At 35.7% G+C, this 25,370-nt stretch overlaps 1 protein-coding gene across 2 annotated transcripts in view; it reads right to left on the minus strand.

The window, feature by feature from the left end:
- The window catches only part of LOC127867735 (BLOC-2 complex member HPS3-like), a 42,993-nt gene that overhangs the window by 10,114 nt on the left and 7,509 nt on the right, over positions 1-25,370 (minus strand). Inside the window, exons 4-21 of one of the 2 annotated variants that reach the window (XM_052409090.1) lie at positions 24,522-24,664; positions 23,831-23,942; positions 21,945-22,149; positions 21,520-21,633; positions 20,885-21,060; positions 16,467-16,583; positions 15,545-15,651; positions 14,860-14,923; positions 13,644-13,822; positions 9,843-9,951; positions 8,609-8,683; positions 8,050-8,210; positions 7,381-7,468; positions 5,753-5,830; positions 3,337-3,435; positions 2,865-2,934; positions 2,368-2,402; positions 207-296 (exon numbers count right to left, since the gene is read on the minus strand). In XM_052409090.1, coding sequence (XP_052265050.1) covers positions 207-296; positions 2,368-2,402; positions 2,865-2,934; positions 3,337-3,435; positions 5,753-5,830; positions 7,381-7,468; positions 8,050-8,210; positions 8,609-8,683; positions 9,843-9,951; positions 13,644-13,822; positions 14,860-14,923; positions 15,545-15,651; positions 16,467-16,583; positions 20,885-21,060; positions 21,520-21,633; positions 21,945-22,149; positions 23,831-23,942; positions 24,522-24,664 — 2,022 coding nt within the window. Of the gene's footprint in view, positions 1-206; positions 297-2,367; positions 2,403-2,864; positions 2,935-3,336; positions 3,436-5,752; positions 5,831-7,380; positions 7,469-8,049; positions 8,211-8,608; positions 8,684-9,842; positions 9,952-13,592; positions 13,823-14,859; positions 14,924-15,544; positions 15,652-16,466; positions 16,584-20,884; positions 21,061-21,519; positions 21,634-21,944; positions 22,150-23,830; positions 23,943-24,521; positions 24,665-25,370 lie in introns of both variants that reach the window. The other variant, XM_052409089.1, reaches the window with a different exon arrangement.

The raw sequence follows: 25,370 nt of genomic DNA on the forward strand, positions 1-25,370 counted from the left end.
TTTAATGACATTATTTCTGTTGGTTCGTTACTAATATCCTATTCTTTAAGGCCAAATGTTAATTGATTCAGGCTCTTAATTGAACATTATTCATGTTACCAGTTTTAAAACAGTATCAACAAACATTTGTGAAGACAATATTAAGAAAGACTCAGATAGAAAGTCAAATAATACATGTACAAAGATTACTAAGTTGTCTGCCCTACCAGCTTAAATTTCATTGAAGTGGAAAGCTCTCTGACTGAAGGTGGCTCCCAGTCTACCATTCGATGTATGTAAATCTCACAGAGTTGGGTCTGAAATATACTTCAGTAATATATAATACATTTAAACATTTTGAGGTGCCGGTTGAAAAACTGTAAAACTTGCCGTATGTCAGATAACAAGGTAATAGAAATATGTCATTTTCATATACAAGTCAGTTCAGAGATGAAAACTCTACAAAGCTTATTTCTTGTATGTTAAACTTGTCAACTTAAAATAAAAAACAACTAGAGCTTTGTCACAGACGTGACGAATACTCCCACATGCCACATGGACACAGAATATATCGCATGCTGTCTTAACAAAAAAAGGGGACACCATGCTCAATGTTTAAAACGCACTAAATGACCTGGTGACCTAGTTTTTGACCCAGCATGACACATATTCAAACTTAACCTAGACCTCATCTAGATACAACTTCTGACCAAGTTTGGTGAAGATTGGATGAAAACTACTTGAATTAGAGAGCGGACACCATGCTCAATGTTTTAAACGCACTAAGTGACCCTGTGACCTAGTTTTTGACCTGCCATGACCCATGTGCCAACTTGGCCAAGACTTCATCTAGATACAACTTCTGACCAAGTTTGGTGAAGCTCGAATGAAAACTACTTGAATTAGAGAGCGGACACCATGCTCAATGTTTAAAACGCATTAAGTGACCCCGTGACCTAGTTTTTGACCCGGCATGACCCATATTCTAACTTGACCTAGACATCATCTAGATACAACATCTGACCAAGTTTGGTGAAGATCGGATGAAAACAACTTGAATTAGAGAGCGGACACTTAATACAGACCGACAGACAGACCGACAGACCGACCGGCAGACAGACCGGCAGACATGCTCACTCCTATATACCCCTCTAAACTTCATTTGTGCGGGTATAACAACGTGTAAACAAACAATTGGTAATACATGTATGCCTTTGACTTGAAGCAAATTGGTCCTGAGTAAACAGTATTAAGATTAAGATGATCATTGGGCAAAGCATACCCTAGATATTGAGCAGTAAATCATAACACAAGCCTCTGTGACCTTGACCTTTGACTTGATGACCTCAAACTTACAATGCTTCTTACTTTCCAGCCAAGTAAAGCAAAATGCCTATATAGATGATTGTCAAAGAGTTCTCTGGATATTATGTAAAAACCAATTTCTTGCTACAAGCTTACTTGACCTTAGCCTTTGACCTGGTGACCTCAAAATCAAAATGAGTCTTCTTTGCCACCCATGAAAGCACTATACCATTTTGCATGATCGTAGATGAAAGTGTTCTTATAATATATAATGCTGAAATGAATTTCCTATTACAAGTCGATGTTCCTTGTCCGATAAATAAAAAGCAACTTTATTCGCTGTGAAATTTCTTAGAGGGTCACAAAATTACAGCTCCCGCTAAGAAAATACACCGCAAGTAAAGTCATGATAGAGAGCGAATATTTATACAAAATAAATGCTAATTACTTTCTTGCTGATATGGCTGGAAAGTGAGCAGCATTTTAACAATTATTACAAGTAATACAGGGTATAAAACTGCAAAAAATACCTGTCCCTAAATGGACGTCGCCATCTTATTCGTCACATGATTACTCCCTAAAACTAATAGTCTAAGGACTGAACAGCCGACCAAAAAACAGGTGCAAAGCAATATACCCCTTAGTTCCAAAGAGGGCATAATAATTTAAATACATGTCTTATAAATATATATATTACCCTTTTTCCTTTTTAAGACCTGCACTTTTGAGTAGGAAGTTTAAACAAATCAAATAAATGTTAACATGAATGATTATGTAATTGCCAAAAGCTAAAATCATTTTCTTTATAGGCAGGGTAGTATTTTATAAGCATGTCATATCATTTAAGCGCCAAACAACAAATCTGAATATCAGTGTCAGTCTGTAGGTTGTTTTTTTTTTAATGAATTTGGGAATAAGTTAGTGTCAGTAAATTTTCTCACATGAACATACGTTTTATGTGTCCAGATGTAAGAGAACTTATTGTAAATTTAACTTGATAAGAACAACAACAAAAATGTGGCAATAAGTTTACTACCATGGATATTAAACCCGACTAAATAATCAAGATTTACCACCGCTTACCACAGCTTCCTCATAGCTGAACTTCCGTCTTTCATCTGAAATCACATGAATGAATACGAACTGGTTTTATATTGAATATTAAATGCAGATCCAGATTTCATTGCATACCTTGAACATGGGAATATGATCACAGCCAGAATAAAAAAACACTTTTACAAACAAATGTGTTAGACTAATGGGAATAACTTAGGAAAAGATCAAAAGCGTCAAAACAGGATGCACCCTGCCCCTTTTTGCTTCACCTCCTTCTGAACCTCTAGACAGGTCAACACAAAAAGTGTGACAAACATCTGAATTTTCTTTTATATATATTTGAAAAATATTCAATAGCAAATAATTATTATCCTAAAAGATCTCTTTTTTAAAGTATTGAAATAAGGCATGAATAGCGTTAAGGAAATGTTAAGGAAATGTAACAATACTAGTCCGACTTTTACCCTGCCCCTTTTAGCAGAGCCCTGTGCTATTCATGGTCCTATATCTTTTTGTACACTTACCAGAAACCACAGCTTCCAAGTATGCCATCACATGAGTATTTCTGTGGATAGCTTTTGCATTCGACCTGCCCTTAAAACAGATAAATGACATACGTGTATATATTTAAGCCACACTCTGGGAAAATGGGCTAATGAATGTGGGTACAAATGTTGTCCCAGATCAGCCTGTGCAGTCTGATCAAGGATTATACCTTCTGCTTTAATGGTATTTTTTTAAAGGATGTTTTTAAATCCACTTTAGGTGGAAAGTGTTGTCCCTTATAAGCCTGTTCACACTGAACAGGCTAATCTGGTTAAACACTTTATGCACATGCATGAGCATTGTTTTTTTTTGCAGTAAAAGAACGTCATCATTATTTTCAACAATTACGTTTTTTTTTAATTCCACTTTCCATAAAACTCCATTTTAAGTCAATCTTAAATCTTTCCAACTTGGGTTTATAAAATGATACCATGATATTGGAAAACCAACCTGGAGCAAAGCAATAGCCAGGTCCATTGGTACAGATCCCTTGTCATGAAGCTCTACGAGTATTGTAATCAGGAGGTCGGAATTGTGACATCGCAGCAACTGAAATAACATAACATGTTAAATCTGTTTTGATGGTTGAAACAAGCTTTGGGTTTAATTATACATTTCCTTGCAGGGAGACCATGTAGCCTATGGTATGATGCTGAATGTTTAGTAAACTATAATACTTAACCAATTTAAAACCCAAATAAGAGATGTGTTTGTCAGAAACAAATGTCCCCTATCGCGCTGCTTTGAAATAAAATATCAATATATCATTTGGCAGGTTTAGAAATTATCTCCCTTTTAAAGCTTATTACCTCCCTTGGATTGTATTTTTTGACTTTTGACCTTGAAGGATGATCTTGACCTTTCACCACTCAAAATGTGCAGCTTCATGAGATACATGTGCATGCCAAATATCAAGTTGCTATATTCAATATTGCAAAAGTTATGGCCAATGTTAAAAGTTTTCGGACGGACACACAGTTCAACTGCTATATGCCACCGTACCAGGGGCATAAAAATTCCAAGTATACGGATATATTAAATAATTGAACAGAATTCAACCTGAAAAAAACACTTTTAATTATATCACCACATATCTCATAAGAAAACAATCATGTACATGTAAATGAAAGGAGCAAACTAAAACCTTCATTTAGTTTTTTTACAGCGACGTCATGTGTCACGTTCTGAGAAAACAGGCTCAAAGCATGAGGCTTGTTTGCACAGGCTAATCCGGGACAACACTTTATGCACAATCATAAATCCCAGTTTTCTCAGAATTAGGGTCATATATTAACAGCAACAAGAGAGAACTGTCTATACCTGTGCTAAGGCAGAGAACTGTCTATACCAGAGCTAAGGAAGAGAACTGTCTATACCTGTGCTAAGGAAGAGAACTGTCTATACCTGTGCTAAGGGAGACTATACCTGTGCTAAGGGAGAGAACTGTCTATACCTGTGCTAAGGGAGAGAACTGCCTATACCTGTGCTAGGGGAGAGAACTGCTAAAACACATGCTAAGGAAGAGAACTGTCTATTACTGTGCTAACGGAGAGAACTGCCTATACCTGTGCTAGGGGAGAGAACTGCTAATACACATGCTAAGGAACAGAACTGTCTATAACTGTGCTAAGGGAGAGAACTGCTATTACCTGTGCTAAGTGATAGAACTGTTTATGGTCACAATATACTAAATAGTTTCCCTATATAATTCAATGTAAAAGCGACAACTTTGAGCGAAAATAAATTCAACATTTTGCACATAGAGACCCCCATAACCATACCTTTTCTTAAAGGCCATTCTAAGCGGAATCGATTTATGCAATAAAAAAGATATGTCATGTTCAAAACAAAAAAGAACTTGACGCTAATCAAAATCGACTGTTTTTGCAACTTTTTTTCGGTCGTTTCTTAGTGGAATGTAACCTTTATCAGTGCAAGGCTTTACTAAAGTCTCCAAGTTTATCATATTTCAGGGACTCGGTCGTGAACACCTATTTATGCCCTACCATTATCTCCGAAAGATAAAACCGAACAATAGTTTAAGATGTAAAACATGCCTTCGAGTCAACTATGATATTTTTTTAGAGAGTACAGCCCTACATGAAACGAGTATTTAGTATATTGTAACCTTATACTTTCCCTAAGGGAGAGAACTATCTATACATGTGCTAAGGAAGAGAACTGTATACCTGTGCAAAGGGAGAGAACTCTTATACACATGCTAAAGGAGTGACCTGTCTATACCTTCGTTACAAGAGGGAACTGTATATACATGTGCTAAGGGAGTGAACTGCCTATACCTGTGCTATGAGAGAGAACTGCTTAAACCTGTGCTAAGGGAAAGAACTGCCTATACATGTGCAAATGGAGAGAACTGCCTACACCTGTGCTAAGGAAAAGAACTGCCCATATCTGTGCTAAGGGAGAGAACTGCCTATACCTGTGCTAAGGGAGAGAACTGCCTATACCTGTGCTAATGGAAATAACTGCCTATACCTGTGCAAAAGGAGAGAACTGCCTATAACCGTGCTAGGAGAGAGAACTGCCTATACCCGTGCTGATGGAGAGATCTGCACTAAACCGGTATCCGTGTTAAGGGAGAGAACTCCTGTATCCATGCTAAGAGAAAAAACTGCCTATGCCTGTGCCATGGGAGAGAACTGCCTATACCTGTTATAAAGGTGAGAAATACCTTTACTAGTGCTAAAGGAGAGAACGGCCTATACTTGTGCTAAGGGAGAGAACTGCCTATACCTGTGATAAGGAAGAGAATGGCCTATACCTGTGCTAAGGGAGAGACCTGCCTATACCTGTGATAAGGGACAGAACTATCTATACCCATGCTAAGGGAGAGAACTGCCTGTACCTGTGCTAAGGGAGAGAACTCTCTCAGGCCGTCCAGAAGGATTTGATGATTACCCACACATGCTTCAATGAGAGCCCGCTGAAATACAGCATCATGTAATCAACATATATGAGTGTATTACCACATTTATAAGGTGTCTACATGACAAAAATATGTTATGTAAGGGCTTGGGTTGTGACTCAAAAACCCAGTCTAATTCCACAACCCAGTCTACTTTAAGTTTCGATATATCTGTTAAATAGCTACCATGTTCAGCCCCTAAATTTTTTATTTACTTTTCATTTTATTGTGAGCTAGTAATGCTTGTTATGAGGAGATTTAATATTAGATCTTTTAAATTCTATAAAACAAGAGATGTGTTTGTCAGAAACACAATGCCCCCTAATTCGCCGCTTTGAATTAATTTGTTTGACCTTTGACCTTGACCTTTCACCACCCAAAATGTGCAGCACCATGAGATACACATGCATGCCAAATATCAAGTTGCTATGTTCAATATTGCAAAAGTTATGAAGAAGGTTAAAGTTTTGGTTAAAGTTTTTGATTTTTTTTTTTTACCTTTGACCTTGATGGATGACCTTGACCTTTCACAGCTCAAAATGTGCAGCTCCATGAGATACACATGCATGCCAAATATCAAGTTGCTACGTTCAATATTGCAAAAGTTATGAAAAAGGTTAAAGTTTTTGGTTAAGTTTTGGGACACACACACACATACAATGACAGACAGGCCAAAAACAATATACCCCCGATCTTTTGATCCGGGGGCATAAAAAAAGGAACATGGAACTAAATAGTTAATTAATTTGCAGGAAATGACTCAAGCCCTAGTAAGCCTAGGGCTTTTGATATTATAGCTTACACAAGGAACATCACAAAATTTCACGTGTGCCCCTCATACCTTATGCTTGACAGAAAAGATAGAAAAAAATTTGACCTTTACCTTTGAATGAATTGAGACCTTTAGTTGTTATCAACAGGCAAGAGAGTTGAACACTATAACTTGTCTAGCCATGGGCACCGATATTTAGATGATCCTAAGTTTAATATTAAAATCATAGATGGCATTTTTAAGTAACAGAGCGGTAGTGAAAATGCATGACTTTTGATGTTAAACAAGGACTGTGGCCTTTCACCAGAAGGGTAGGTGTACCCAAAACAGTGTCTGAACATATGGAGTAATAATAAAAAGCAATATTAAAATCTTCCTAGGCTATTAAATGTACAGAGGAAACAAAATATGGACCGATTGACCCAACCACCTAAACACGCTACTTGTATGGATAATACATCTACTATATGCCCTTATTTGGGTTATAGAAAATAGTAACAAACAAACAAACATGAAAGTCATGGCCTTTGCTAATTTCAATAGCACATCACTAAGAATTAAAGTGATATTATGGGCATTTTGCACTGTTGAATTGAGCTGAAAAGAATTAACAGGTCAAAAGAGTAGGTTAAAATGTGGTTACTTACCAAATATCTGCAACTCATCTTGCTACCAGTTGTTTATAAAAATGTATTTTATATTCAATATTCTTACGTGACCCATCCAGGAATTCACTGGTGAATGTTTTGAGTCACTCAACTGAGGTCAACCACACACACAAACTGCAGGCTCATACCTTGTCTATAGAAGAAAGTAGTCCCATGGCAGCATCTGGTTCACACAGCTGTAGATTTAGTGACACCATTGCAAGTCTCTCAGTTGTGCTGTGAAAAGTGTTGAAAACAATAAATACATCTCATGATGCCAAAAGACTTTCTTCCTACATTAATGACAATATCTTGTATATGAAGTTTCAGAGAAATTGTGCCAGAGGTTGTCAATCATTGGCTTCCACAAAAACAGGTCTTAGAAACAGGTGACAGACCACTATTCCCAAAAGATTTCAGCAAGTAAAAACAATTAAAAAAAGATTTCTGAAATATAATACAGTGTTGTTGTTTTTTGTTTAAATTTTAGGCCAGAAAAAGGACCCATTCCCAATGGAAAAAAAAAAAAAAAATCCAAATGGGACCTAACAATTCCCAAACGAAGGTTTACAAAAAACAAACAAAAACAATATATTTTTGTATAAAGTCTCTACATTTAGTTCATCTCCCATCAATCTCCATGAGTTTAACTTTACTAAATGTTATATCATAATCACTTTTATACTAGATTTTAAAGCATTTGTTAGCCAAAAAACAACACTTATTTCCCAATTTAAGTCAGAAAGACGCCATTTTTCCCAATCCAAAAGGACCCTGCTACATTCCCGAAATTGTGAAAAAAAATCACACTGTAATACCTTGAGGTTGAATCAAACTTCTTGCGGCTCTTTGAAGCTGACTTTAACAGCTGAATGCCTAACTTTGGTGAAAATGTTTTCAGACGTGAGATCAGTAAAACATCAGGTAATGCCTCTGGCATTGTCTCCAAGCAAATGTTCAGCAATTGATCACCTTCAGCCTGAAGGCAAATAGTCAGGTTATGACTGGAGCCAGAAACTGCTGCGAAATCAAAGCACTGAGGGCATTACTTAAAATGTATATAATATAGACCAGTTTCAACACAAACTTTATCTGTTTACTGTGTAAATTGAAATCAAATAAAAAGGTTTTCAAAAAACAATCTGATCCATTGGGAGTTTACTTGTTTGTTGCTTTTATGTTCTAATTGAATTTTATTTTGCTATTGGTTTAGCTTATTAGATATCTAGTTTCGTAGTTCATTTGAAATCTGGTGATTTTATTAATGTATTAAAAGGCCAAAATCTTTGTAAGAAATAATTTAGTATTGAAGCAATATAGGTAATTAATAGGCAGAAAAAAAAGTAAACTTTTAGTTAAATAATGTCAACTACTTACTACTGAGTTTTCCAAAGGATCTTCATTAAGGAACAGTACATACTTCAAGTATTGGGTCATTCCAGGACTAAAACCCTGTAAATAGAAAGTGTATAAGATCTGGAACATATCACCAAAGGTCTATTGCAGCTTTGAGTCATATGTGTTTGAAAGAACTGTTTGGTTTATATGGAGGATGGTTATTTTTCCATACATTAGTACATAGCAAATTTCAATGGCGATCTTAAAAAAGGTTATTAGAAAGTTATACAGCAAAACCATGCTTTTCAACACCTTAATATTACAGCCAACTTGCTCGTGCAGACACTTTTCAAAAGACTTGATTATTTTCCCCTTTATTTCAATGGCCGTAATCGCCGATTTTCAGATCATACTACCATTCTATTTCTACAACCACTTTTTTCAGAACAAAATATTAATCACACTTTGCATGACCACCTTATCCAACTGGCGCTTAAAGGCTGCCTCAATTAACATACAACATACCTCTTTGTGATAGCGAACTGTATTGCCATGTACAGGGCACTTGTGAAAATTGGTAAAGATGAATATGATAAGAGATAAGTCTACTGTGTAATAGATTTCTTACACTGGTGCTAATTGACACTTATTGACAGGTGGGAAAGTATGCTATTTCACAATGAAATGGATCAAGGGTTTATTTTATATAATAATGGACTAAGGGTTTATTTTATATTATGATAATTATTATGGTTAATATTATTTTTATTTTTTGCATTTCTTACTTTTTCAAACATTATTTATTTTTATCATTTTTATTATTAGTGTTATTACACAAAATATCTTTTATTTCATTTATTAATTGTATTGGACATGCTCAATTTACACATGCAGACAGGCCTTTCCAAAAGATTTTGCATTTGATGAGATCAAGCAGTAATGAACTTAGTAGGCATTCAACTTGTTTTAATACACTTCTAATTGCTTCAGAGTTTAACAAGCACAAAAAGATATTATTTATAGAAAAAGACACATGGGTACCCTTTATTTTGATATTCAGACACAGTGATACCCCTTGGCTTAAAAGAATCAGTGGAACTACCTGGCATGTCCTTACATAATGTACAGCCGAACCTTGGTGCATTGACCATCCCTTTATGACGCCCCAGAGTAGCCTTTTAAGTGTAGTTTACTGTATGTGCTGGGAAGAGTTTTAATATAATATTTTTCCCAGGGCTGCAACTGAAGCAAACAACAGGTACTTTATGCATACCAGTTTAAAAAGAGCTCTCCTGTCAAGTATTCTCTGCACCATGACCGTCACTGGTAAGCTGGACATCAGACAGTAAGGGAGACAATTGTGCCAACCGAGACAGTCAGATCTGCAAGGGACACAATTCCAACATCGACACCCATTTTAAAGAGTTTCAGTGTCATTTAAACGAGTTTAACTCGATAAGAACAAAAAGCAAGAAGAGGGCCTGAAAGGCCCAAAGTCGCTTACCTGAGATAAAAAGAAATGATCTGGTTTTTGCAGCCCAAGATATCAATGGAACAAATGTTCTAACTAGTTTCATGAAGAATGAACAACAAATGGCCCCCTGGCGGCCATGTTTTTCAACAGACCTGAACCATTTTTGAACTCTTCCAAGATATCATTGGGACAAATCTTCTGAAAAAGTTTCATGAACATCCAACAATATATGTGGCTGCTACAGTGTTAGCAAGGCAATTATTCATGACGCACAACGAAAGACAGAAAATTGACAAAAGGTGATCACAAAAGTTCACCATGAGCAAAAAATATTATGCTCATAAAGATTGTCACAATGTTTGAAGATGATATTATTAAAACAAATTGAGTAAACTATATCAATATATGATAACAACATTTGGCATTTGCACTCAGCAAGTGTCATTCAGATTGAACTAAAAAAAGTATTCACAATGCTTCACTATAAACAATTGTAGACATACAAAACAAGATTTTACTATAGCCATATAAGGAAAAATGCCCCGCCCCTTGGAAGCCATTTTTTTCAAGCAAACATAATTATTTTCGAACTCATCCAAGATATCATTGAGACCAATCTTCTGACCAAATTTCATGAAGATTGGAAATAAATGTGGCCTCTAGAGTGTTAACAAGGTTTTACTATAGCCATATATAGCCATATAAGGAAAAATGCCCCGCCCCTGGTGGCCATGTTTTTATAGCAACTAAAACCATTTTTGAACTCATCCAAGATATCATTGGGGCAAATCTTCTGACCAAGTTTCATGATGATCTGAAAATAAATGTGACTTCTAGAGTGGTAACAAGGTTTTACTATAGCCATATAAGGAAAATAGCCCCGCCCCCGTGGTGGCCATGTTTTTCAACCAACCGGCATCATTTTTGAACTCATCCAAGATATTATTGAGATGAATCTTCTGACCGAGTTTCATGAAGATCAGAATATAAATGTGGCCTCTAGAGTGTTAACAAGATTTTAATATAGCCATATATAGCCATATAAGGAAAAATGCCCTGCCCCTTGGCGGCCATGTTTTTCAAGCAAACGTAACCATTTTCGAAATCATCCAAGATATCATTAAGACAAATCTTCTGACTATATTTCATCAAGATTGGACAATAAATGTGGCCTCTAGAGTGTTAACAAGGTTTTACTATAAAATAGCCATATAAGTAAAAATGCCCCGCCCCTGGCAGCCATGTTTTTAAACCAACCGGCATCATTTTCGAATTCGTCAAAGATATTATTGGGATAAATCTTCTGACCAAGTTTCATGAAGATTGGACAATAAATGTGGCCTCTAGAGTGTTAACAAGATTTTACTATAGCCATATATAGCCATATAAGGAAAAATGCCACGCCCCTTGGCAGCCATGTTTTTCAAGCAAAGGTTACCATTTTTGAACTCATCCAAGATATCAGTTGGACAAATCTTCTGAGCAAGTTTCATGAAGATTGGAAAATAAATGTGGCCTCTAGAGTGTTTACAAGGTTTTACTATAGCCATATAAGGAAAAATGCCCCGCCCCCTGGGGGCCATGCTTTTCAACCAACCAGCATCATTTTCGAACTCATCCAAGATATTATTGGGATGAATCTTCTGACCAAGTTTTATGAAGATCAGACAATAAATGTGGCCTCTAGAGTGTTAACAATATTTTACTATAGCCATATATAGCCTTATAAGGAAAAATGCCCTGCCCCTTGGCAGCCATGTTTTTCAAGCAAACGTAACCGTTTTCGAACTCATCCAAGATATCATTGAAACCAATCTTCTGACCAAATTTCATGAAGATAGGACAATAAGTGTGGCCTCTAGAGAGTTAACAAGGCAAATGTTGAAGCCGCACAACGCACAACGGACAAAAAGCATTCACAAAAGCTCACCATGAGCACGTTGTGCTCAGGTGAGCTAAAAATGGGAAAGATTTGAAAAATGTGTGATATCAATTTTGAAACTCTTAAAATTGTGTTTTCCAATCCCCAAAAAAAAGAAAACAGAACTTGTGTTAACTGCTAAAAAAAAATTACCTCGTGAAAACAGACTTATTTTGTGTTTCCCTGAATTAACTTATTTTTTGGAGACAGGAAAACAGAACTTGTGTTTTTCCAACTTTTCATTTTTGGAGCGGTGATGTCACCTTAGTGCCACCGTAGTCAGCTATACAAAAAGATAACATATTACTTAAACTGACTTGAACAGGCTTTTTGCAACTGTTATATAAAAAAAAACAGTGTGTAATATTCTTATAGGGTTTTATCCTAATTGAAAGTCTGTTTAAAGGGTTGTTATTATGGGTAAAAAAGGTACTCTCAATATAGATTTTACTTCTAGTATAATTATACATGATGACCTAAAAATAGATCTAGGTGTCTTCCCGCCTCCAAAGTCACCATAATACCAATATGCATGGTTGTTGGGCATGGTGTTCTCTAAATGAGCCCTGCTCTGTGAAAAGGGGGTTCAATGCATGTGCGTAAAGTGTCATCCCAGATTAGACTGTGCAGTCCACACAGGCTAATCAGGGACGACACTTTCCGCCTAAACTTGATTTTTACTTTGGAGATACTTTTTTAAACGGAAAATATCATTTCAGCAGAAAGTGTTGTCCCTGATTAGCCTGTGCGGATATCTCGGACAACACTTTATGCACATGCATTAAACCCCTTTTTCATAGTGCACAGCTCAAATACTAGTATATTGCAGAAACAAATGGGCTACCAGCCACACATCCAATATACTGACCAATCGATTGACTGGTGCAAAGCAATAAATCCCACGTATTCAAAAGACACAATCAATATCCTGACAGGAATACGAACAAAATCTACAGGACAAAAACCCTCCCGTCATTTTCATAGAGGGCGTACAAAAATCCTCCCATGAAAAAACGGTGGCAGACAAAAACCATCCCATGAAAAAACGAGGGCGGACAAATTCCCTCCCGTGAAAGCAGTTAAACACCGACAAATGTAATTGTTTCACACAGTGTTGCATTCATTAATCCTAAAAATTTACCCATTGTGTATTGTGTTTTCAGGGGTGTGAAATTGAAAGAAGAAAATGTGTATCTATTAACTGTATACATACCGCTTTTCTAATGTGCATAAATATCCCATATTCCAATATAATAACAACATCAATTAAAACATAAAATGAGACCATTTATAGACAAGTGAATTTAAATTTAGATTCAATGAAATACGATACAAAGTAATGCTTAATCGCGTCATTCGCACATTCAAATGATTCATGCATAATCCTGCTTCCCGGGGACTTTCTGAAAACCTTGCAAAAATGAAAGTGAAATTCTTTTAACAATTAACAATGCGTTTGCATGTAACTAAATTGTTTGAATTACTTATTTAATTTATCTTTGTTACTTAAGTTTGTGGTTCAGATTTCACAGGAGGGCTTTTGCCCGCCCCTGTTTTTTCATGGGAGGGTTTTTGTCCAGCCCTGTTTTTTCATGGGAGGGTTTTTGTCCGGCCTCTATAAAACTGACGGGAGGGTTTTTGTCTGGGAGTGTTTTTGTCTGGCATTCATCCTGACATACAAGGCATAAAACTCTCCAAGAAGGGCTGCAGATTCCTTTATGAGTTCATTCACTTCCAAGAATTCTGATTGGCTGAGCTCCTGACCAATCAAACTGCCCTGCAGTAGCATGTGACCCTCAAGCAGCAGGTGCTCATATGTTAGGGCAGCTAATTCCTGATTTTTTTTTCCGAACCGAACCTAAAGAGATTTTTTCAAGCGTGGTAAAAACAATACTGACGACATTTGAGAAAATAACAACATGAACATGGTAATGGCATTTTATCATATATATAACTGATACACAGCATGATTTCTTACTTAAAATAACAAAAAAATTACATTGTTAATGTTGAATAGCAATTTTGAACTGGAAAAAAATTTATGACTGGATTTTTATTTTAATTAATTATATTTTGATAATAAAATTCATATTTTTTGTTGTAACAAAGGCTTACAGAAGACAGCGTCTTAGACTCATTTTGTTCAGTACTTTTTTCTCTGAACCAAACTGTTTGTACATGTAAATTCTTCAGCTTTGAAGTAATTTAGTTGTGTTTTTTTAAATATCCTACGGATACAAATGTAACTTGATTTAATTTATTTGTTATTGAGTTATTGAGCAGAAACCATTTATCTCTATTTAGTTGCAGTGTCCTGAACCCCATTTGAAATCTAAAAATGAAGTTTTGACGGAATGCATCTATGTATATAGTTGCAAGATTATAGCTCAATTTGTTATAGTTACATTGTGAAACAAGTAACAATGACCTGGACCACAACCTCATGCATGCCACATGGGAGCCTAGTGAGGACTGGATATTAGGTTTTAATATATGAGCTGTGCTCTGTGAAAAGGACGTTTTATGCATGTGCGTAAAGTGTCGTCTCAGATTAGCCTGTCTACAGTTTAACCCTTTACCCTTAGATACGTATCTTGACACATTTGTAGTCCCATAGAAATGTTAATTTTATTAAACAAGAAACACATGCCCCCTAATGTGTCGCTTTAATTTTTTTTTTTAACCTTTGACCTTGTTGGTACAAGGAATCTATATATACAGTTTTATGAAAATATCTAAGTTTGATGAGCTGTAACCTGTCTATAAAGATAATATGTACAATTTCAAAATCATTTAAATGTTTAAAGGCACTTTATTAGGAGAACGGGACAAATTTAAAACTAATTTGATCTCAACTAAGTGGAAAGTGTGACAAATAAGGAAGTGCTAATTCACCATGTCCCTGTAGAGCTCCGTTATCAATGGTTCCTCCATCACATTCATATTCCAGACACTCTCACTGCAAACACATATCAGGGCACTTATTAACCAACATATTTAACAAACATTTTTATGACTTGAATAACATGAAGTTCGGAAGCCCACATGCATGTTATTTATTCCCAGTGTTTATTCATGGACTTCCAAAACTGCAACACTTGAAGTTCAAGACCTTCAGTAACCAAAATTCCATTGTTTAAAGACACTTTTTTTAAGAAACAAGATGACCTAGATTTGACCCCTTTGGCGTGGCCAGTTCTTTACCCATAGGGCATGATTTGACAAAACTTAGTAGAGGACGATCATACTATGTGACATGCCATCTTCTAAACATCTTGGCGTTGTGGTATCCGAAAAGTTGATTTTTGAAGTTTTCAAGATATACAAACAAGGAAAATAAGTAATGCCCATGGTGTTGCAAATTTTGTCCCTGGGTAATTAATTTTAAAAAAATGTTGTAGAGAACCACTATGGCGATGATTCTTTAAAATTGGAACTTCATGGCCTGTGACTTTGGAAGTTAAACTCATAATACTAAGAAATTTGGATGGTAAATGACTCAATCATGAGGAATTAATATTGATTTATATTTATTATACAAAGCTTAATTTCAATTTGTGAACATGATGTTTAAACTCACTATTTGTTGAACAGTGCCACATATCCGTTTCCCAGAGTGATACACTTGGGTCCAAAGAATTGCTGTACACCACATATGCATATCTCCACATCCAGCCTCGGACAGGTCTTCAAACAAACATGAATAAAATAACTTAATATTTTGGGAGTAAATTAGCAATACATCGAGGGATATTGTGAAACTTTTGTAACCAATACACATGTTTAGAAGATTCAGCAGTTTCACACTATCCCTCGTAATGATTACTTACATGCTACTCCTTTTATTTGATATGTATATCCATGGCACTGTCTAATGGCTTTTTTAGTTTGAAGAAGAAGTTGAAAGAAAACCATCTTCAGTGTTTTTTCCATGATTTTGGAAATAGGACCAGGTCCCTTTGATTTGGGAAAAATCGCGACATTTGGACTAAAATTGAGAAATTATTTTTGTTGTTTTGCTAACATTTGCTATAACAATTTAGAATTAAAGTGTTTTTAATTTAATATTTACTAAGGTCTAAACATATAGAGCTGCATGGCAGCTTAACTAAATGTTGATGTATAAAAAAAATATATCATTTTTACCAGCCCTGAATTTGTACGAAAAAAAACACACAAATCTTGTATTTTAACTGTGATTAAATTACATAAATCTGTTCCTGTATGTTTACTACATGTATAGATAAGTCTGTTGTTAAATAAAATAAATAAAGCCCATGTGCATTACCCGATACCATACATTAGTGATGTTGTCAAAGGACTACATACAATACCAATACAATGAAAAATTCTTGAAATGTGAGCTATTTTTGTACAACAGCTTTGGGAGACTATGCTGTGCTGTTCCAATATACAATATAATAGCAAATTTCTCAAAACCCATAAATTTGCACAGTATGACTGTGTACTTAACAAAGATTTTTTATTCATTGCTACTTTACCTTGGTAATATTGTTAAATGTCTCCATGCTGTGTACTGCGGCAATCTGACTGCGACTGGTGAATACCTCCAGGGTGTTATTGGATAATGCAAACACAAGATGTCCATTGGACTCAACCTGTAAACAGTTACATGACTCAAACTGTAAACAGTAACATGTGACTCAACCTGTAAACAGTAACATTCCAATCAACCTGTTAGCAGTAGCATGACTCACCTGTAAACAGTATTATATGACTCAACCTGTAATCAGTAACATGTTACTGAATCTGTAAACAGTAACGTAACTCATCCATAAACAGTAACATGTGACTCAACCTGTAAACAGTAACATGTGACTCAACCTGTAAACAGTACCATGTGACTCAACTTGTAAACAGTAACATGTGACAAAACCTGTAAACAATTACATGTGACTCAACCTGTAAACAGCAACATGTGACTCAACCTGTAAACAATTACATGTGACTCAACCTGTACACAGTAACATGTGACTCAACCTGTAAACAGTAACATAAGACTCAACTTGTAAACAGTAACATGAGACTCAACCTGTTAACAGTAACATGAGACTCAACCTGTAAAACAGTAACATGAGACTTAATCAGTAAACAGTAACATGAGACTCAACCTGTAAACAGTAACATGAGACTCAACCTGTAAACAGTAACATGTGACTCAACCTGTAAACAGTAACATTTGACTCAACCTGTAAACAGTAACATGTGACTCAACCTGTAAACAGTAACATGAGACTTAACCTGTAAACAATAACATGTAATTCAACCTGTTAACAATAGCATGTGACTCAATCTTTTAACAGTAACATGACTCACCTGTTAACAATAACATGTGACTCAACCTGTAAACAGTAACATGTGATTCAACCAGTAAACAATGACATGTGACTCAACCTGTAAACAATAACAACTGACTCAATCTGTTAACAGAAACGTCCAACACAACCTGTAATAAGTAACATCCAACTCGACCTGTTAACAACAACATCTAACTCAAACTGTAAACAGGAACATTTAACTGTACCTATAAACAGTAACATGTTTGAAGAAGCTTTGAATTCATATAACTAGTAAATACTGTTGGCAATCAGTGGCTTATACATTTACTAGTTAATATCATGAGTGTGTGTGTTTTTAAACATCTTTATTGTATTTATAAATTTTCTGATAAACTGGAATGGATTGTGTCCTTATAATTATTTAACTCTCACTTGTTTAATTAATGAATCACTAAGTCACTATTAGTAAACAAGAGGGCCATGGGCCCTAAGGCGCTCACCTGAGACCCAAAGGAACTAAACTATTCTGGGAAGGTTGAGTTCAAAATAACAAGGGCTGTTTGTAAAACATGCATGCCCCCCTATATGGGCTATAAGTTGTAGTAGCAGCCATTGTGTGAATACGTTTTTTGTCACTGTGAATGGTGGTGGTGGTGGTGGTGGTGGTGGTAATGGTGGTGGTGGTGGTGGTGGTGGTGGCAGAAGAAATAGTAGTAGTAGTAGTAGTAGTAGCTAGTAGTAGTAGTAGTAGTAGTAGTAGTAATAGTAGCTAGTAGTAGTAGTAGTAGTAGTAGTAGTAGTAGTAGTAATAGAGTAGTAGTAGTAGTAGGTGGTGGTGGTGGTAGCAGAAGAAATAGTAGTAGTAGTAGTAGTAGTAGTAGTAGTAGTAGTAGTAGTAGTAGTAGTAGTAGTAGTAGTAGTAGAAGTAGTAAGTAGTAGTAGTAGTAGTAGTAGTAGTAGTAGTAGTAGTATAGTAGTAGTAGTAGTAGTAGTAGTAGTAGTAGTAGTAGTAGTAGTAGTAGTAGTAGTAGTAGTAGTAGTAGAGTAGTAGTAGTAGAGCAGTAGTAGAGCAGTAGTAGTAGTAGTAGTAGTAGTAGTAGTAGTAGTAGTGTAGTAGTAGTAGTAGTAGTAGTAGTAGCAGTAGAAGTAGTAGTAGTAGTAGTAGTAGTAGTAGTAGTAGTAGAAGTAGTAGTAGTAGTAGTAGTAGCAGCAGCAGCAGCAGCAGCTGCAGCAGCAGCAGCAGCAGCAGCAGTAGTAGCAGTAGTAGTAGTAGTAGTAGTAGTAGTAGTAGTAGTAGTAGTAGTAGTAGTAGTAGTAGTAGTAGTAGTATGCATTACAAAAATGCAGTTAGCCTTACATTTGGTAAAATTTAAATATATTACAAGGGAGGCAAATCTGTAACAATAAATTTAAACTTATTGCATTTGTTTCCCCTGTAGTGTATTACCTCCCCTGTCCTGCTTATATTTATATTAATTAACAAAATTAAACATTAACACAATATTTAACATACAAAATATACAAAAAATCTCATATTCTGATAATATTTTTACTGATTCACTGTATTTTACTAAAAGGATGATGTTTCATTGGACTGATAATTATAGATTTAGGATTACAGACCAGTTGCTTCAGTAATATTGTTCAGAGTGTGCCCTGTTGGCCGCGTATGCATTCTTAAATTATCATTCAAATGAAAGTTTTCACAAAATAGGCAAAAACGAATAAACATGCAAAGTTCAACGAGCTCCTGCGGCCATGTTTTTTGACGAATCAAATTTCTTTGAACAACTTTTTCAGGGGAGCCTTCAAAGGTCATCCCTGTGAAATTTTTTGAAAATCTGATGAGTGGTTTCTGACAAGAAGATTTTTAAAGGTTTTTACCATATATGGTCATGGCGGCCATCTTGGTTATGTGATCAAATTTTTTTTAACAATTCTTTTGTCCCATGACCTAGGGATGCTCCACATGAAATTTAGTTGAAATTGGCTCAATGGTTTAGTAGAAGAAGATGTTTACAAATTGTTTACAGACAGACGGACGGCCGGACGCTGAGTGATCACAATAGCTCACCCCGAGCTATCGCTCAGGTGAGCTAAAAAGGCAAAAAAATGTTTTTTTAAAAACAATATTTGAGGAGATATATTAGAATGATGACATGGTCAGTGACCTCACACCTCAAATACAAATATGTGAACAAACCTAAGATACTGATGAGCATCAAACAGCATATAACCTGCACAGACTGCAAGTTACTCGCAGGCTGTTCTGGTTTTATGCTGTTTGCACATAGCCATTTTCACCTTGCTTTTAAATGGGAAAGGCATCATCTGTTGATAACTATATCTATAATGATCGGGTGTAGCAATTGCAATCAATATGGGTTTGATCCTTACAACTGAAAACGTTTTTAAATAAATCTGCACTCCAGGCACATTCAAGTGAATCTTTTTCCAAGACTAAAAATAAGGTCTCAGATAAAAAAGAGAGTGGAACAGACAAAATATCACCACAATCAACATGAAACTAAAGATTTGTGGACAATGTGTTAAATAGCCACACTTCTTTTTAAGTTATCTTCAAGGGCTAATAACTTAGAACATTATGGATTACTGTGTTGATGACATATGTGAATTTTGTATTAATTTGCTTGAAAACAGTAAAAATGTTTGCTTCACAGACTTTTAACATTTTATGCATACTCTTTGATCATCCGACAAACCGACCGACCACCAGCATAACTTCAATACATACCCCTTCTGTGGAAGAATAAAAAGTTGTACACAACTGTACACACCTTACAACCAATAAAGAAGATTTGAGAATGATGACTCGCGTTCTGAGAAAACTGGGCATAATGCATGTGCGTAAAGTGTAGTCCCAGATAAGCCTGTGCAGTCTGCACAGGCTAATCAGGGACGACACTTTCCGCCTAAATTGGATTTTTGCTAAGAAGAGACTTCATTTAAACAAAAACATGTCATAAAGAGGAAAGTTTTGTCCCTGCTAAGCCTGTGCAGACTGCACAGGCTTATCTGGGACGACACTTTACGCTCAAGCATTAAGCCCAGTTTTTTCAGAATGCAACTCATATACTCTTTTTCAAATATGATTTAAAATGTTGACTTTAATATTGATATGAGACTCCCTCTCAGATAACTGGGCCTAATGCATGCCTGTAATGTGTCATCTAAGATTAGCCTGTGTAGTCCAAACTGGCTAATCATTGATGACACTTTCTGTTTTAATGTCTTTTTTGTTTAACCCTTTCCCACTCAGAGGCAAAGTGAAAATGGCTAAGTGCAAACATTATAAAACCAGAACAACATGCGAGTAACCCGCAGTCTGTTCAAGTTTTATGCTGTTTGCTGCTCATCAGTATCTAAGGGTTGGATATGAAGCCTTTAACACTTGAATCTAGTTAGAAAGGTCTTTAATTAAATTTTACTTACGAAGGAACCACATATGCGTCAATATACGTTTCTAAAAGGTAAAGGGTTAAAGGAAGACTCTTCTAAGCGAATATCAAGTTTAAGACTGCACATTCATTAAAACTGGGGGCATTCATTAAGCTCAGTTTTCAGGGAGTAAAGCTCACATTGTTTTCCCTGTTTCCTACCTGTATGGCATCCATGGCATATTCATACGTGGATAGAAGTACAGGGTCAGATAGCACTGTGAACATGTGACCATGGCGAGAGCTGGACACAAGGCATGACATCCCCACCAGGCTCTGTCTACGGGCTGAATGCACAGGCACACCACCGCTGTGAATACCACCACTGGGATCTCGACCTATCACAGGAGAATGTTATTAATAAATTTATTATTATCATTATTATTGAAGGGCTTTTTTTCTAGATTTGAAGAAAGGACCTGGCCTTCCATTGTGGGGACAATATTATCGACAAAACTGAAAAAAGTGGAAGGAATTTCCCACAGTAAGCTTGAAATTTGGGAATAATACATTACTTTAAGGAAATTCTCTTAGGGGAAGGGGCTTTCTATTGGGGGAAGGGGCCTGTATAAAGCCTTTGCTAAAGATGGAAGAAAAGCTCTGTATTAGAATATATATTACTACAAAAGGCTGTGTCAGCATAAAGCTTTTAATTTGTTTTAATGCCTTGCAATAATGAACTTATAGGACTGATCTTATCTGTGCTTTGATTTATTTTGTAATCTTTAACCTCAAACTTCTTATATCAGTTGATTAATGAGTTTCTTCACTAGGATGGGGCAATGTTAAATCCTCACCCAGCTGATAATACGGAAGTAGCTGCAGATGAACCCATGAACCACCCCTCTTCTCAAGATAACGGTGGAGAACCTGAACAAGAGTTGTCCTGCCTGTTGTCAAGTGGTTGCCGCCTATGAAACACATTAAAAATATTTACCATTACTGTCACCATGTTTGTAAATATATTAACGAGAAAAGGAACCCTACTAGCCTGGCTATCATTCCAATCTTATAAATTTTAGATGCATTTAACTTATGTTGTAAAACATATTCTGGAATAAAAATGTTTAACCAAAAATATTTGTTGGTTTCACAAAAGGCACCACCTTTAGGGACATAACAACACAAATCAATTATGTAAGTGTCTTTTTTTTTTAAACCATGAAATTTCATCCCCCCAGATATGAATCATGTTGCAGTATATAAGTTTGATGAGGATTACCTTGAAGATCCTTGATTTCTGGCAAAAAAGGTTCTTGTTCCCTGTGTTTTCCCAACCTCTCTAAGCCTTTAAGTCGCAGAGTTGCGTTGTCATGGTTACTAACTCCCCTAGCACCAGCTGGCTGTGTCATGACCTTGCTGTCAGGGGTAAGGTCAAATGTCCAGTGAACGAAATCTGCATCGTCCTCAAAAACGGATTTAACATTCTGCAGGAAAAGCACAACTATCTAAATGAGTTTGCTGATAAAAAATTCTAACCCTTAGCAATCTTAAATATTTGCACTTTAGTCTTTATTTATGTTTATAATCACCTTAAGGATTTGGTTCAATTAGGCCACAACAAATTGATTACATGTTCAATGGATTTCTCGCACCTAAAAATCTTAAAACGAAATAAAAATATATTTATTTTTATTTTGCGCCCGCAGCAACAATTTGTGCTCCGCACATATTTGTTCAATGATTTAGCTTAATTTAGCCTACGTATTTTACGATATAGACTGTTATAACGCTTTCCGATATTAATTGGTTTATGGTAAAAGAATGCCTCGTTGTGTCAACGAAAGATGTAAACGGAAACGTAATTTTTCCGCCAGTTGCAATCAATCATCGCATTACTGATGATTTTCGTGCTTTGTTCCTCGCAGCAGCATCGGGATGCGAAAAATCAACAGAATGCGTCAATGCGGTAAAAAAATGAGGTAAACTAGGCGGTAGTGATAAAATAAAAAGGTCGAACATTAACATTCAACTTAGTGACGCTGTGGAATTTGACAAAAAAGTTGTAGAGTTTACTATAAACAATGAGCGCATTCCTAATCCTAGTATTAACAGTGAGCTCAATGCTTTCAAATATATAATGATGAAGCCAAATGGCATTGCACACCATCTGTTAATAACGGAGTTATGGCCCTTTGTATCCTGAAATAATGCTTTTGTGTCCGGAGCCATACCTTGGAAGTATTTTTGCGGATTTCTTTGAAACTTGGTATGAGTATATATATGGATAAGAGCATGATGCACGCCAAATGGCATTGTACACCATTGGAAAATAACGGAGTTATGGCCCTTTATATCTTGAAAAAATGCTTTTGTGTGTGTGTCCTGAGCCATATGTTGGAAGTGCTTTGACGGATTTCATTGAAACTTGGTATGAGTATATATGTGGCTAAGCGGATGTTGCACGTTGGCGTTGTCCATCCGTCCAGAAAACTTTTGTGTCCAGAAGTATATTGGCGGGGGATATCAATTCAACAAATTTGCTTGTTTAAATTGACTTGATTAAAAAATTGTTCCCTCTTCTTGTTGTACTGCTATTGTTGTAAATATATATATAATAGAACTAGTAGTTATACTAGAATGTATACTAGTCTTTTTTGCACTCAAATTAGACCAATATATGTGCTATGTTAAATATAGTATCAATTTATATAATCAATATTAGTTTTTTTTTATTTTGAGCTTTTCGCTCACCTGAGATTTAAAAAAAATGGAATAAAAATAAATTTATTTTTATTTCGCTCGCTCGCTCCATTTCTGGTTGGCTAAAATCCATAGAACACATCATCAATTTGTTGTGGCCTTAGGGTTTAAAATGGCTCTACGGGATTTATTCATGAAAATTATCTGAAATAATCATGCAATGTGTAGTTTTGAAAAACATTAATTATAACCCTTTAACATATATGGCATGGTTGCCATGGCAACACATTCAAACATACCCATTTTTAAATAATAAGATAATAATGATACATACTGTTTTATTGATAATCACAAGTTATTCAATTGGAAAACTTGATCATTTTGATAGAACAAGAAATTTCAATATCAGTCTATATAAGACTGATATAATATAAGGCAGAATCAGCATAAATTAAATAATTATACCTTGGAAGCCTGGTTCAGTAATGGACTGGGAGTAGTGGAACTCCTTTCTCCTACTGATGAAAACTTGGCCTGTTCCAATATTGTGCTCTTAACAATTGTCTTTTCTTTGGACCTGAAATATATCCCCTCAAAATTAAATTTAATTCTCTTTAATTCTTTTAAATGTTAAAGCACTAATGGTATTTCTCTGTTGTTGGACTTATTTTATTTAGTAATCGCTTAATTACAAATTTGAAATACTTTCTTAATGCTGGTAGGCTTATTGAACAATCTTAAGTAATGGGCACCCACACTTAATCAATATAATTATTTTGAAATGTACATAATATTCAGCTTAAACCTTTCCCACTTAGAAGCAAATTGAAATGGCTACATGCACACAGCATAACAACAGAACTGTTACTGAGAACAGCCTGCGAGTAACTCACAGTCTGTTCAGGTTTTATGCTGTTTGCCGCTCATCAGTATCTAAGGGTTGGAGATGAAGCCTTAAAAACTTGAATCTAGTAAGAAAGGTCTTCAATTAAATATAACTTTTTAAAGGACCTCAAATGCATAAAAATACCTATCTAAGTGGTAAAGAGTTAAGAACAAAAGTCAAGTTGCACTTTATGGGGCTTAAAATAATGATATACCACAAACTGCATCACAAAAAATACCAGTAACAAAAAAACTGACAGCTAGACCAGACCTGCTAAGTTGTTGTTGAATATTGCGACTAGATAAAACACTGGAAGTTTTCCTCCTTATCAGTGATGGTGATTGAACAGTTTGACCTTCCACTGGACGCAGTGACAGATCATCAGGGGCACTCGCAATGTGGATCTTAAAGACCTGTGTGAAAAACATAAGAATAAAACAGGACTTGTTCTGTTGATAACCATTTTAACCATTTGCAAAAAAGATAAAAATTTGGCTAAAAATATGATTTGCAATATGCTAAAATCTTATATACAAGAGATGTGTTTATCAGAAACACAATGCCCCTTTCTGCGCCGCTTTGAAGCCATATATTTGACCTTTGACCTTGGAGGATGACCTTGACCTTTCACCACTCAAAATGTTCAGCTCCATGAGATGCACATGCATGCCAAATATCAAGTTGCTATCTTCAATATTGCAAAAGTTATGGGCAATGTTAAAGTTTTCGGACGGACGGACAGACTGACTGACGGACAGACAGACTGACAGACAGTTCAACTGCTATATGCCACCCTACCGGGGGCATAACAATTTGTAAATTATGTCCGCAATTTTAACCTTAACTGGTTTTCTAAGGTTTGCTTTTTGTCTTAATGAAAGTGTTCGCAATATAAACAGAAAAAGATTTAACAAAAAATGTGTTCGTCAGAATCACAATGCCCCCTAATGCATCGCTTTGAAAGAATTAAAAAAAATTGACCTTTGACCTTGAAGGATGACCTTGACCTTGAACTTCCACCTCTCAAAATGTGCAGCTTCATGAGATACACATGCATGCAAAATATCAAGTTGCTATCTTCAATATTGCAAAAGTTATGGCCAACGTTCAAGTTTTTTT

This window comes from Dreissena polymorpha, chromosome 2, assembly GCF_020536995.1.
Source record: "Dreissena polymorpha isolate Duluth1 chromosome 2, UMN_Dpol_1.0, whole genome shotgun sequence".
Lineage (NCBI taxonomy): Eukaryota > Metazoa > Mollusca > Bivalvia > Myida > Dreissenidae > Dreissena > Dreissena polymorpha.